At 45.3% G+C, this 14,001-nt stretch overlaps 1 protein-coding gene across 2 annotated transcripts in view; it reads right to left on the bottom strand.

Annotated features, from left to right (window-relative positions):
• Positions 1-14,001, bottom strand: part of FLII (FLII actin remodeling protein) — a 46,269-nt gene that overhangs the window by 27,906 nt on the left and 4,362 nt on the right. Inside the window, exons 1-3 of one of the 2 annotated variants that reach the window (XM_074207643.1) lie at positions 12,183-12,285; positions 2,675-2,785; positions 2,439-2,510 (exon numbers count right to left, since the gene is read on the bottom strand). In XM_074207643.1, coding sequence (XP_074063744.1) covers positions 2,439-2,510; positions 2,675-2,785; positions 12,183-12,245 — 246 coding nt within the window. In that variant the 5' untranslated portion in view covers positions 12,246-12,285. Of the gene's footprint in view, positions 1-2,438; positions 2,511-2,674; positions 2,786-12,182; positions 12,286-14,001 lie in introns of those variants that run through there. The other variant, XM_074207644.1, reaches the window with a different exon arrangement.

Genomic DNA, 14,001 nt, shown 5'->3' with positions numbered 1-14,001 from the left:
CCATCAAGGCTAAGGGATCCTATGATCTGTAAAATGAGGGAAGTTGGACTGGATGATGTCTAAGGGCATTTCTATTGTGGTATTCTATGATTCTATGATCATGGTGGGGAATGGAGGGAAAATAGGGTATGATTTAGCCTCGAAAGAGAAGAATTTAAAAAAAAAGGAAAGATAACACTATTTTCCAAGAAAACAGAACAGAAAAAAAAGGACTCAAATATACAAAAACATTCAGAGAAATCATTGTTCATGATAACAAAAGGCTAGAAATACGATATGTCCCCAACAACTGAAGAATGAATGGCCCACCAACCTGCGGTATATGAACATAAGGGAATGCATTAGAGAAATATTTGTAAGGGAAATAAGGGAACACAAGGATTTAGAAATCAGAGAAACGTGAGAGGTATGCAGAATGATGAAATAAAGGAAGCAGAGCCAAGAGGGCCATTCACACCATGACTGCAACAATAAAAATAAAATCAGCACCAAGAGCAACAAAACTTGGGTCAAATACAAAGCACTCAGAGTAGGAGGTAGTCAAAACTAAAGCACCTGTCCTTCTTTTATCCTATTATTTAATAAAAGTGACAAGTGCTGTGTGTCATTAGTCACAAATTATAGTAGAAGATGGTTATGCTTAACTCTAAAATAAAATACCAAATTTTTTTTTAAAGGCATTATCCTGGAAGAGATACATGTTGCCCAGGCTCCTGGGATCCCAGATCCAGAGGGGACCTGTGGAAAGTCTGGAAGGGACCACTGGAGCCAGCTGGTCCAATTCCTCCTTTTTTTTCCCAGATAGATACATTATTTTAGTTTTCCAATTACACATTATAAAAGTTTTTCAATATTCATCTACTTGTATATTTATAAGTTACAATTTTTTTCTATCACCCTCTCTTCCCATCCCCTCCTGTCAGTGAGGAACAGTCTGGAAAAAGTTGTGTATGTACATTGGCACTTAACATGCTTACATATTAGTCATTTTGTGTCTGAGGAATTAAGACTAAGGGGAAAGAAAGAAAATCAGGGGATAGGAAGGAAAACATAAGAGAAATTTTTAAAAAGTGAACATAGTAGGGGCAGCTAGATGACAAAGTGGATAGAGTACCGGCCCTGGAGTCAGAGGACCTCAGTTCAAATCCGACCTCAGACACTTAATAATTACCTAGCTGTGTGACCTTGGACAAGTCACTTAACCCCACTGCCTTGCAAAAAAACCAAACTAACAAAAAAAAAAACCCCAAACAAACAAAAGTGAACATAGTATTCATTCAGATTCTGTGGGGGGTTTTTTCCCCCCTCTGGATGTGGAATGCATTATCTATAACAAGTCTCCCAGGGTTGTCCTAGATCTCTGAACTGCTGAGAGGAGCTGGTCAACTCACAATACTATGATTAAGGTGTACCATGTTGTCTTGTCAACCCTCCTTTCACAGATAAAGAAACTGAGGCCCACAGCAATCGAGTAACTTGCCCAAGGTCATACAGGAGGCTAGCATCAGAACTGGGATTTGAACCTGCCTCCCTTTACTGTCCTAATTATTTGGAGACTTACAGACAATACAACAAATATTTCTCTAATGCATCCTCTGTGTGAAGTGCTCCATTGGGTACTTTGGTTGTTGTTCTGTCATTTCAGTCATGTCTGACTCTTTGTGATCCCATTTGGGGTTTTCTTGGAAGAGACACTGGAGTGGTTGGCCATTTCCTTCTCATTTTGCAGGTGAGGAAACTGAGGCAAACACAGTTAAATGTCTTGCCCAAGGTCACACAATGTCAGAGGTCAAATGTGAACTCGGGTCCTCCTGACCCCACTGTGCTATCTATTGTACTGGGTACTCAGAGAGATCTAAGTTGACATGAGGGGAGAACTGACATCTTAGAGGGAGACAATTTTAATAGTTGAAAGACTCTGGGTGGTCTGAAAACTCTTTCTAAAGACTGGTTGGGAGGGTCAGGGCCAACAGAAGCAGATCTCCTTGGTTTCCACAGCCCCTCAGAACTCCTGGAGGAGCCATCCAAGGGCGAGGAGGGCTGCAGTCCACCCTGAGCCCAGACGGCTCACTGTGCCACTCGAACCAGCCCAGAGAGAACAAGGTTGCTTGACAAGACTAACTGTCCCTCTCTCTTGGCTTGAGAGTCACTTGCCTCTACAAGCTTCCAGCCCACCATGACCTCCCCCTCTAAGTCCTCACTGACTTCCCTGTTTGGGTCCCACATTCTGGCATTTCTTGATGCAGGTCCCCTGTACTCTTCCTTATTGTTTCACAAGCATGAATCTTGCTTCTCTAACTACAAAGAAGGACAGACTAGGTGATACATAATCTCCATCTCCTTCACGATCCTTGGCTTGGACATCTGATATAGACTTAGGGTCAAGGCAGGGAGGGTCAGGTACTTTTGGCCATCCCTCTGCTGGGATGGGGACTCACCCGCAGGCAGGGCAAGCTGGACAGTTCTCCATGGAGAGTGTTCAAGTTATTGTGGCTCACAGACAGGTGTTCCTGTGGGGGGGGGGGAGCAGAAGAACATAGTTAATCCAGAGCCCAGGGAGTGACAGGTGGGGGGGGGGCAGAGGGAGACACCTGCAAAAGCACTCCTTCCCACTCACCCTGGGATGCTGCCCCCCCCCCAGCCCCCACCAGGCTCCGGTGGAGAATGTTCTTACCAGTTTCTGAAGGGCAGCAAGCTCTTCAGGTAGGTAGCAGAGCCCAGTCCGGTTCAGCTTCAGCCATCGCAGGCTGGTCATAGCTTTTACATGTTCGGGAAAATATCCACCCTGGGAGCAAGCAAAGAGAAAGCCATGAGGGGACAAGCATAGGGGAAATCTGACTCATGCAAGGCCCTCTCCCTGGTTAGCTTCAATCATCACTCCCCACTCCGTTTCTAGGCAGCATGCTCTACTCTTCAGGACACAGCCTCCAGGTTCTGTCCTCCTCCTCCTCCTCCTCCTCCTATCCATCTTGTTCACACACCAACACCAAACAAGGGGGCTAAAATTAATGAGAAGTACAGCACTACTGAAAGCAGAGCACTTTAAGTTGGGGGAATAATCTTTCTGATCCTCAATTACCTCATCTCTAAAATGAAGATGAAAGAGCAATTGCCCCCCCCATTGATGTGAAGATATAATAATACTATCTTTGTAAATTAAACACATGAGCTCTTAAAATCCCTTCCAGCCCAAAAAGAGATAATATGGTTTAGTGGACATGGGAGTCAGAAGACTTGGTTCTTATCCTGCCTCAGACTGCCCCCCCCCCCAACAACTGGGATTAAGTGACTTTCCCAAGGTCACAGAGCTAGGGTATCAGATGTCTGAGACCAGATTTGAACTCAGGTTCTCCTGATTCCAGGGCTGGGTACTCTAACTACTACAACAATCTAAGTTAGGGGTTCTTAACATTTTTTGTGTGTCATGGACCCCTTTTCATGTTTTTAAAAATGCATTAAAATAGGATTACAAAAGAAATCGATTATAATGAAATAGGTACAAATATCAAAAAGACAAATTTGTGATAGAGTATATATCAGTTCTAATAAAAAGTAATGATGAGTGTTAAGGCTCTTTCAAGGTATTTATAAAGCACTGTAATTATGACATGAAAATACCTTGATTTCTATCAACAACAAAATTGTTATACTGTTGTTAAAACTATTCTAGTTTGTTGCCAGCATTCATAATGGAAGGAAATGCTAAATTTCAGTTAGAGGTAAAGGAAAATTAAAACTTCTTCCACATCCAAGTTCAAGTGCTTCCTCCCTAACCCAAAAATCACAAGGTCAAAAGCCCCTGCCTCAAGAATTCTGAAAGCAAAGACTTTCTTGTATCTCTCATTGGACCAGGTACAAGTGCTCAGTATAGACCTGTTGAGCAATTACTCCGCCAGCCCTGTCCCATTGGTTATCTCTATTTGCTTTTCCCCAAAGCCCTGAAAGAAGCTGGTACAAGTATTTTTTTTGGAGGGGATGGACCCCTGATTAAATCAGTGGAGGAGTTCCCACTGAAGATATCTCTGCCTCTACCACTGCATCTCAGCAGCAACTTCTATTCTTAGAACTGCTGGGAGCACAGAGGATATCTCTTCCAGAATCAGTGTCCATGGCAGAATAAACAGTTGTCCAGACCTGTCCAGCTCTTTGTGATCCTATCTGAGGTTTTCTTGGTAAAGATACTAGAATGGTTTACCATTTCCTTCTCCAGGCCATGTTACAGATGAGGAAACAAAGGCAAACAGGTTAGGTGACTTGCTCAGGGTCACACAACTAGTAAATAGCTGAGGCTGGAGTTAAACCAGGAAGATGAGTCTTCCTGACTTCAGGCCTCGCACTCTATCCACAGTGCCATCAGCTGCCCTTACTATTCCCACTTGATGGTTGATGTTCATTTGAGACTGATCAGAGCCCCAGGAGAAGACAAAGCCAGCTCCTGGACTATCCAAGAAGACTGGGGCAGGGCACCTGAGGACAGCCAAGGTGTGTTCTGAGTTGGGAGAAAGGGATCTCTATCATCTGGGGCTACAGCAAAGGAGAACTCCCCAAGTCCTAGCTGGAGGCTATGCAAAGAGCTGAGGTTGAAGTAGGGGTCTAGCTTCCTGTCTAAAGCCAGAGTGGCTGAAGATGACAATGAGAGTGTCAAGACTCAGCTATTGTACCCAGGATTATAATGAGGCAGGGGCAGATGCATCCAGACTGCAGAGGCCCTGGCACCATGAGGGCAAAGCCTGGCTCTGGCACAAAGTCAACTCTGAACATAGTGAGAAAATCTGTGGTTTAAGAGAAACCCAAGAGATTAAGCCCAGAAGAAAATAAGTCCACAAGTTGAGGAAGAACATGTATGCTTGGGCCACAAGGACTTGGAGAGTGGATGGAAAAAATGAAGTTGATATGATTTCTCTTTCATCACATTCATCTTAGATCAGAGTATACCATGGAAGCAATGTAAAGACTAACAGACTGCCTTCTGGGGGGGGGGGGGGCGAGATTAGGGGGGAAAATTGTAAAATTCAAAAAACCAAAATATTTTTTTAAAAAAAATGAAGTTGGATATTTCAAAAATGGAATTAGAACTCTTGAGGAAACAAAACTGGAAGAACAAAATATCTTAGAACAGAAGGTAGCAAAATATGCCTTAAGTAGAGGACTCATTGAATAAAATGAATGGAACAAAGAGAACTCAACAATTTGATAATACATTAACAAGAAAATATTAAAACAAGTGAAAAACTGAAAAATTAGGACATGTGAGATATCAACTGTACAAACAGAAACAAATGACTTGGAAAGCAGATTTAAAAAAGCTACTGAACTGTGAATGCTCCTTGACCCAACAGTATTTTGTGTTTTGGTTTTTTTGCAAGGCAATGGGGTTAAGTGGCTTGCCCAAAGCCACACAGCTAGGTAATTGTTAATGTCTGAGGCTGGATTTGAACTCAGGTACTCCTGATTCCAGGGCTCTATCCACTGTGCCACCTAGCCACCCCCTACCCAACAGTACTTTGACTATTAAGTCTAAATGTCAAAGATAACAAAGAAAGAGAAAAAAAGACCCATGTATTCAAAAATATTCATCACAGCTCATTTTGTGGTAGCAAACTCAAGAGCTGTTTCTAACTCTACCAACATCTCCTTGCATAGTCTCCAACCAGGAGTTCCCATCAATCAGGGAAGGCTAAACAAGCTACAGTATATGACTGTGATAAAGCAAAAGGAATGTTTCAAAAAACCTGAAAAGACTTATATGACCTGATGCAAACTGAAGTAAGCAGTACCAGAACATTATTCACAGTAACAGCAGCATTGTATTATATATATAATCAATTAGGAATGATGTAGCTGTTCTCACCAATACATTAATCCAAGATAATTTCAAAGGACTCATGATGAAAAATGCTATATACCTCTAGAGAGAGAACTAATGAAGTCTGAGTGCAGATTGAAGCATATTTTTTTCACTTTCTTTGCTTTTTAAAAAAAAATTTTTTACCACATGGTTAAAAGGAAATTTGACTTGCATGATTTCAAATGTATAAACTGATATAACATGACTTGCCATCTCAATGGGGTGAGTGAGAAGGTGGGAAAGAATCTGAAACTCAAAATTTTTTTAAAAGAATATTTAAAATGAACAAATAACATATTGGGAATTTTTTGGTTGTTTTTTTTTTTTAAGAAGAAATGATGAAGGGGATGGTTTCAAAGAAACCTGGAAAGACTTGAACTGATATAAAATGACAACATTTTAAAAGTAAGCAAATTTGGAAAGTTTGAGAACTCTGATCAACACAATGGAACCAATTATAATTCCAGAGGACTCATGATGAAACATATTCTCCATCCCTAGAGAGAAATAATAAACTCAGATTACAGACAGAAGCATATTTTTGAACATTTTTTTCTAACATGAAAAAATTTGTTTTTCTTGATTATACATATTTGTAATGAGTTTTAGTTTTCTTGCTTTTTCAATGAATAGGGGAAGGGGAGGTGGAAGGGAGAGAATTTGGAACTGAATAGAAATTAAAACTGAATTTTAAAAAAAAGAAAAGGAAAACAGGTCAAGAGGAGAGCAATTAAGAATCATCAGACTCCATGAAAACTGTAAGTTAACATAATAAATGATGAATAGGTCTATTCAGGGAATATTTATTCAAATCCAAAAACTACTTAGTTGTTTACTTACCCCAGCATTTTCATTCAACTAGCATTTACTGAATCAAATGAGATGCTCATATGAGCCCTCTGCCTGCCCTCCCCTTCTCTTCCAATATAGACCCATAGTGCTAGACTTGAGGAAAGACAAGGACAAAGGAAGTAGTAAGAAATCGGCAGTCTGGGGGGTGGCTAGGTGGCGTAGATAGAGCACCGGCCCTGGAGTTAGGAGTACCTGAGTTCAAATCCAATCTCAAACATTTAATAATTACCTAGCTGTGTGGCCTTGGGCAAGCCACTTAACCCCATCGCCTTGCAAAAAAAAAAAAAAAGAAATCTGCAGTCTCTAAAGGAGGAAGACAGGAACACCCATAACTACAGCAGTTGTAAAATGGGGGAAAAAAACAGCTGGATTGGGAATCAAAAGACCTAGACGCAAATCCCAACCCTTCTACTTCCAGTGAAACATCACACAAATCACTTAAACTACTGGAGCGGGGGCTTCCTCACTTGTGAAATGGGAAGGTTGGTCAGATGGCCTTTACAGGCCTTTGGAAGGCTACCGAACCAGCCATGAACCAGGATGTGAGAAGGGTCACAAGAGGGGTCCAAGAGGCTGCTAGGGGTGGAGGCACAGAGGAGGGACCGGGTATTTCTCACTGCCAGCTCCAGGAGACTCCATTGGAGGATGTAATATTTGGGGAGGATCTTTAAAGTCAAGAAAAGATGTCAAGGCAAAAGATGGGTCCAAAATAGCCTAGGTACCTCTGGAATCTATGTTTTCCTTTCTAATTCTGTAAAGTTATTTTTAAACTGAGTTGCATTCCCTGAATTCCCAGAGCCAAGTTATGGGGCAGGGGGAAAGCAGGCTGAGGATTATACCTCCCCCACAAAGTGGAGGCTTCAGGGATTTTACCCGATGTCCTTGCTGTGACCTCCCAAGTCAGTCCCAAACATAGTGTGATGCCGTCATCCGCCCGGGTCATGCCAGCCAACAGTCAGTCCCCATGCAAGAGGAGTGGAGGCCTCAGAGAGGCCCACAGCACTCTGCACTGCTCTCACATTCCTCATCCATGATCCAGTCCCTCCCTCCACCCTGACAGGAGACCCAGAGGGGGCAGATGGAGCTCAGCTCCCATCTCTGAAGGGCACAGCTATGTTGCTAATACAAGGGGTGAAAGCTGGGCTAGGCTGGGGAATGGAGGAATGGGGGGGGGGGGGGTGAAGGGGCAGGGAAGAAGGAACATCCACTACGGCTCTGTACAGATTGAGGCAATCATCACCAGTACGGGGGAAAAGATATGAGATTTAGTATAATGATCTGAATTCAGACCCTGGCTCTCTACGTGTTTAACAATACCGTAAGGGAACAGGCTTTAACTAATACAACACACAGCCTAGTAATGTGCTGGTGGAGAAGGGAATCACAAAACCACTCCATTATCTTGACCAAGAAAATCCCAAGTGGGATCATGAAGAGTCGGACACGAGTGAAGTGATTAAACAACAAACAACAGCTTTAAATGAAGGTGGCTAGATGGCTCAGCGGATAGAGCACTGAGCCTCGAATCAGGAAGATCCGAGTTCAAATCTGACCTCAGACACACACTAGTTATATGACCATGGGCAAGTCATTTCACCTCTGTTTCCCTTAAGTCTCAGGAGAAGGAAATGGCAAATCATTCCAATATATTTGCCAAGAAAAACTCCATGACGGTACTGACACATTACTGTGACAGGGTCACAAAGAACTGGACATGACTCAACAAAACTATGAGCCAAGTATTTAAAAATTATTTCATTTGGTCCTCACAACAATCCTATGAGTTAGTTGCTGTTACTACTCTCATTTTACAGTTGAGGAAACTGAGGCAAGGAGTGATTAAATGACTTGCCCAGATTTGACAGCTAAGAAGTATCTGTGGGTCAAAATGAATTCAGTCTTCCTGACTCCAGACGCAACACTCCAATCACTTACCTACCTGAATTGAACAAGATAATAACTGGGTTTCCTTTCCTCAACTGCAAGAGACTGAACTGAATGATTCCTAAGACCCCTTCCAGCCCTAAACCTCAATCCTACCTATGAAACAGACTGGGCCTTGCACTCCACTAGCTGGCTCCAGTGGTCACTATCTATGTGAGGGACCAGAGAAGTGACTGAAAGAGTTCTAGTTAGATCACAGGATTATAGCTGGAAAGAGCCTTAATGTTATTAAACATCCAACGGTCACAAGGCTAATGGGGGTCAAAGGCAGGTTGATATGATTCCAGGACTGGGCTAGCTTTCAGACAACTCCTCTAGCCCAAGCTGTCTCTCTTTATTAAAGATTACACTGAGGCTCGGTGAAATGTCCAGGGTCACACATCTAGTAAGAAGCAGAGTCAGAACTTTAGACTTGTAAATGCCAATTAGGGTGTCAATTCATTACTCTTTTCATTTCAACACAGTCAATAAGCATTTATTAAGCAGTGGCTAGAGCACCAATCCTGGAGACAGGAGCACTGGAGCTCAAATCCAGCCTCAGACACTAGCACTTTCTAGCTGTGTGACCTTGGGCAAGTCACTTGACCCTGACTGCCTCACTTTCCAGGGCCCTCTCGGGTTGTCCTGATTCATATCTGGCCACTATATCCACTGGAAGAGAAAGTGAGGCTGGTGACTTAGCACAGCACCCCCTCAGTCAATCCAATTCACACGCTTATCATGGAATCACCTCAGAGGCATGGTCCTCTTTGAGAATGAAGAACAAGGGGGCAGGAAGGTGGCACAATAGATAAAGCACTGGCCCTGGAGTCAGGAGGACCTAAGTTCAAATCCAGCCTCAGATACTTAATAATTGCCTAGCTGTGTGACCTTGGGCAAGCCACTTAACCCCATTGCCTCTAATGAATAGAATTTTTAAAAAATAGAGGATGATAAAGATCAAAACAACAACAATTAAACTTGTAGGGCAGTGAGGTGGCACAGTAGATAGTATGCCAGGTCTGGAGTGAGGAAGGCTCACCTTCCTGAATCTGACCTCAGACACTTACTAGCCTGAGTGACCTGGGTCAAGTCCCTTCACCGTTTGCCTCAGTTTTTTTTTTGTTTGTTAAATTACATAGAGAAGGAAATGGCAAATGACTCCTGTATCCTTGACAAGAGAACCCCTCAAAAAAGGGGATCATGAAGAATAGGACATGACTGCACAATAATTAAAAGAGATGAGCCAGGCTTAGAGCTGGAGATACAAAAGAGACAAAAGACAATCCTTGCCCTCAAGGTGCTTACAATCTAATGGGGAAGACGATAAGTAAACAAATATCAATTAATTAACAATTATTAAGTGATCTGAAGGACTTAATGATGAAAAATGCTACCCACTTCTGGAAAAAGAACTGATAGAGCCAGAATAAAGATGGAGGCATACCACTTTTACTTTCTTATTATTTTGGTTTTTTGGTCTGTGTGTTCTTTTACAACATGGATAATCTGCTCAATGTTTCATATGAATATGTATGATCTATATCAAATATATCAAATTTCTTGCTTACTTAAAAAGAAGGGAGTGGAGGCAAGGAGTTAATTTGGAACTCAAAAATCTTTAAAATGAATGTTAAAAATTGTTGTTTAGGGGTGGCTAGGTGGTGCAGTGGATGGAGCACTGGCCTTGGGACTCAGGAGTACCTGAGTTGAAATCTGGCCTCAGACACATAATAATTATGTAGCCTTGTGGCCTTGGGCAAGCCACTTAACCCCATTGCCTTGAAAAATCTAAAAAAAGAAAAATGTTGTTTACAAATAATCGAGAAAAAATAAAGGGGCAGCTAGGTGGTACAGTACATAAAGCACTGGTCCTGGAGTCAGGAGAATCTGAGTTCAAATTCAAACTCAGACACTTAAAAATTACCTAGCTGTGTGACCTTGGGTAAATCACTTAATCCCACTGCCTTGCAAAAACCAAAAAAAGAAAAAGAAAATCATGGGGGGAAAATGAGAGTGGGAGGAGGGTGAGAAAAGCTCTACTATGTGATAGGTACAGTGCAAAATTCTAGGGATACAAAGACTGACAAGCTGCCTTCTGTGGGGGGTGGGGAGGGAAGTAAGATTAGGGGGAAAACTGTAAAACTCAAAATAAAAAAAATCTTTAATTGGGATACAAAAAGAGGGAAAAGTCCCTGCCCTCAAGGGGTTTCCAATCTAACACTGCCTTTATGGCTCATGTGGTGTTTCTGGTCTGGCTGAGTCTCACTGATCTAGAGCTTGAAACAAGCTTGGGGCTCATTCAATCCACTCCCCTCATTTTAGATCTGAGGAAACTGAGGTCTAGAGAGGTTGATTGATTTGTCCAATATTAACAGCAGTCCAGATTGGAGCCCCAACCCTTGGGCCCCAAATTCTGCGGTCTCTCCACTGTGTCACCCCACCAGAGTCAACCCTTAAAAAACAAAAAACAAAATTACTTTTGAATCTTTAGCTTTCTGGGTCAGAAAGGGCTCTGTGAGGGGTCTTTATAGACAGTCCTCGGCTCCTATCTTTCCTCACCCCACCTTCGGGGCCTCCAGAGACCGAACCCCGGCCTTCTGTCACTAGCAGTTCCCCGCACCCACGAGGCTGGGTCAGTCTCTGACAACGGCACATTTTTTCCAGCTATCCTCTGTGCCTTAGCTGAACCTCCGGTGCCGTACATCTCTCAGGAAAGAGTATGACACAATCCTAAGGATCCCAGAGCGATCCGCAAGATCCGCGTACAAACACACCTCCCCTGCCCGCCACACAAAGTCGTGTGTGCACGCGGGTGCGTGTGTGCGTGTGTGCGCGCGGGTGCGTGTTCTTCAAGTCTCTCAGATCTCAAGACAAGAGGAAAATGCCGCAGGGACAATTCCCGACGGCGCCCCGGGAAGGGAGATGGCTCCGGGCACGGGGAAGCCCCTAAGGCGGCCCTCAGCGGCTGCGGAAAGGAACAGCGTCTGCTCCAGCGCTGACCCGCGGGCCGGGGCGGGGCGGGGCCCGGCTCCTCCCCCGCGCGGCGGGGCCCAACCCGCTCCTGGGCGCCCGGCGCAAGCACCTGCCGCTGCCCCCGGGGCCCAGCGCGGCCCGCGGCCCCCGGCCCGCGGCCCCCGGCCCCCCGGCCCCCCGGCCCCCCGGCCCCCGGCCCCCCGGCCCCCGGCCCCCCCCCGGCCCCCCGGCCCCCCGGCCCCCCGGCCCCCGGCCCCCCCCGGCCCCCGGCCCCCCAGCAGGGCGGGGCACGGCAGGGGCCCCTCCCCCGGGCGGGCCCCTCCGGCCGAACCCCGGCCCGGGCTGACGAGGCGCTTGGCTGCCCCCGCGCGGGCCGGGCCGGGCCGGGGCGGCGCCCGCAGTCTCCGGCCCCGGGGTCCAGGCCTCGGCTCGGCCGCTCCCCGCCGGGCCCGGGCGGGGCGGGGGAAGCCCAGCCGGGGCTCGGGGCCTCCGCCTCCCCGGGCACGCGGGCGCGGCCCCCCGGCCCCCCGGCCCCGGCCCCCCCGGTCAGGCCCGGGGCCGGCACGCTCCCCCCAAAGCCTACCTTAAAGTCGTTCCCGCTGAGGTCCACGCCCCGAATGAAGGGCAGCACCCCGGTGGCGGCCATGGCGGCGGCTTCCCGAGGCCCGAGAGCTTCCTGGGGCGGGCGGCGGGGGCGGGGCCGGGGGGCCGGGCCGGGGGGCGGGGCTCGGCGCAGGAGGACGCGCCGTGGGGCCGGGCCGCGCCGCCCGGCGGGGGCGTGGGGCCGGGGTTCCCCACCCTGGGTGCCCCCCCGCGGTGGTGCGGGGCCCAAAACAAAACCTCACTTCAGGTTCCTAAGCTGGGCCCTCTGCAGCTTTTTGATATATATTTTTTAGGTTTTTGCTAGGCAACGGGGTTAAGCGGTTTACCCAAGGCCCCGCAGCTAGGTAATTAAGTGTCTGAGACTGGATTTGAACCCAGGTCCTCCTGACTCCAGGGCCTCAGCTCTATCCACGGCGCCTCCTAGCCGCCCAACTTTCATTTTTGTACAGACAAAAAGGGACCCAGAGCCCTGGCTCTCCCCCAGACTGATGCCCCTGGGCTGGTTTCCCAAGGCCCAGGGCCCCTAGAGACTTGTGCTTGGTGCCGAGCCAAGCACACGAGAGACGGTCTCATGCCACAGGACTGGGGCAAGAAATGGAGGCTCTGGCTGGAAACCAGTGCTAAAATGGAACAAGTCAGCTTCTAGAACAGTGTATCCTTCAGCAAAAACACAGGAGGCAACACATTCTAACCCAGATACCTCAGGCTCCGCAGGTGATTGATTATATGTGGAGCAGGGATGATATTTTTGCCAGATCAGACTGCTTGAAGGAACACAATCTTGAAAGCAGTAAGAGAATAACTTGACTGGATGTTTCAGGGAGAGGAAGATAACAAAAGAATTGGGGGGGGAATCCCCCCAAAAAGTGATTGAGAAACATCAATTGGTAAGAAGTCATAGCCTTACTTTTTAGAAAAAAATAAAACCCTCATGACAACAACCTGCGTGGATATCTTAAGGAAAATATGAGAAGGGAACTAGTTGGTTTTTGCAAAGAATTCTATCTTTTAAAATAAAATTATAAAGAGCCTGGCTCACAGAAAGTATCATATAACTGTTAGCTATTATTATTGTTCTAAAAAGTATTAAAAACTATCGACTCTCAATTTAACTAAACTAACTCAACATCTATTTACATTTAAATTGATTACCTCCAACATATTAAGTATCACTTTTTTTATTCAGATTCCATAAGGATTCTTTTTTAGTCAACTAATCCCTCACATTGCCTCTTCTATGGTAGAGTTGTATATAGACTGTTCTTCTGGCTTTTTCTTTGCATTATTTTTATAAAAGTATTTCCAGATTTCTTTGCCTTTGTGTTTATTTAAAATTATAGTATTACATGTACATCAGTGGGTCACAACTTAATCATTCCCATATTGTTAAAACATGAAATTTCTAATTTTTAAAAACTATTACCATGAAAATATTTGAACAGGCAGGTTTTTTAACTTTAGATAACACCAAGTATAGTTCTAACAGGTGGACCATTTGGCAGAGAAAAGAAATTCCAGATATGGAATATAAAATAGAAATACTTTCAATCTGGACACAGAAATGCAGGTTTTTAACTTGCCCAGCTGCTTGGATCCCTCTGGCATGACAGTGTGGGAGTCTCTCAATGTTTTCTGAAGACACATCTGGTAAATACTCATTCAGTACCTACCAGATGCATAGCTAGCCCACACATGTGCATGAAAATATGATGCAGCATGGGATCTGACAGAGACAAAGAAAATTTCACAGGGAGAAACTCCCCTTTCAGCTGGGAAGCTCAGGAAGATCTTCAAGAGGT

Source organism: Macrotis lagotis, chromosome X (assembly GCF_037893015.1).
Source record: "Macrotis lagotis isolate mMagLag1 chromosome X, bilby.v1.9.chrom.fasta, whole genome shotgun sequence".
NCBI classification, from domain to species: domain Eukaryota; kingdom Metazoa; phylum Chordata; class Mammalia; order Peramelemorphia; family Peramelidae; genus Macrotis; species Macrotis lagotis.
The sequence above is the reverse complement of the archived record's forward strand: the minus strand, read 5'-3'. Positions and strand labels throughout refer to the sequence as shown.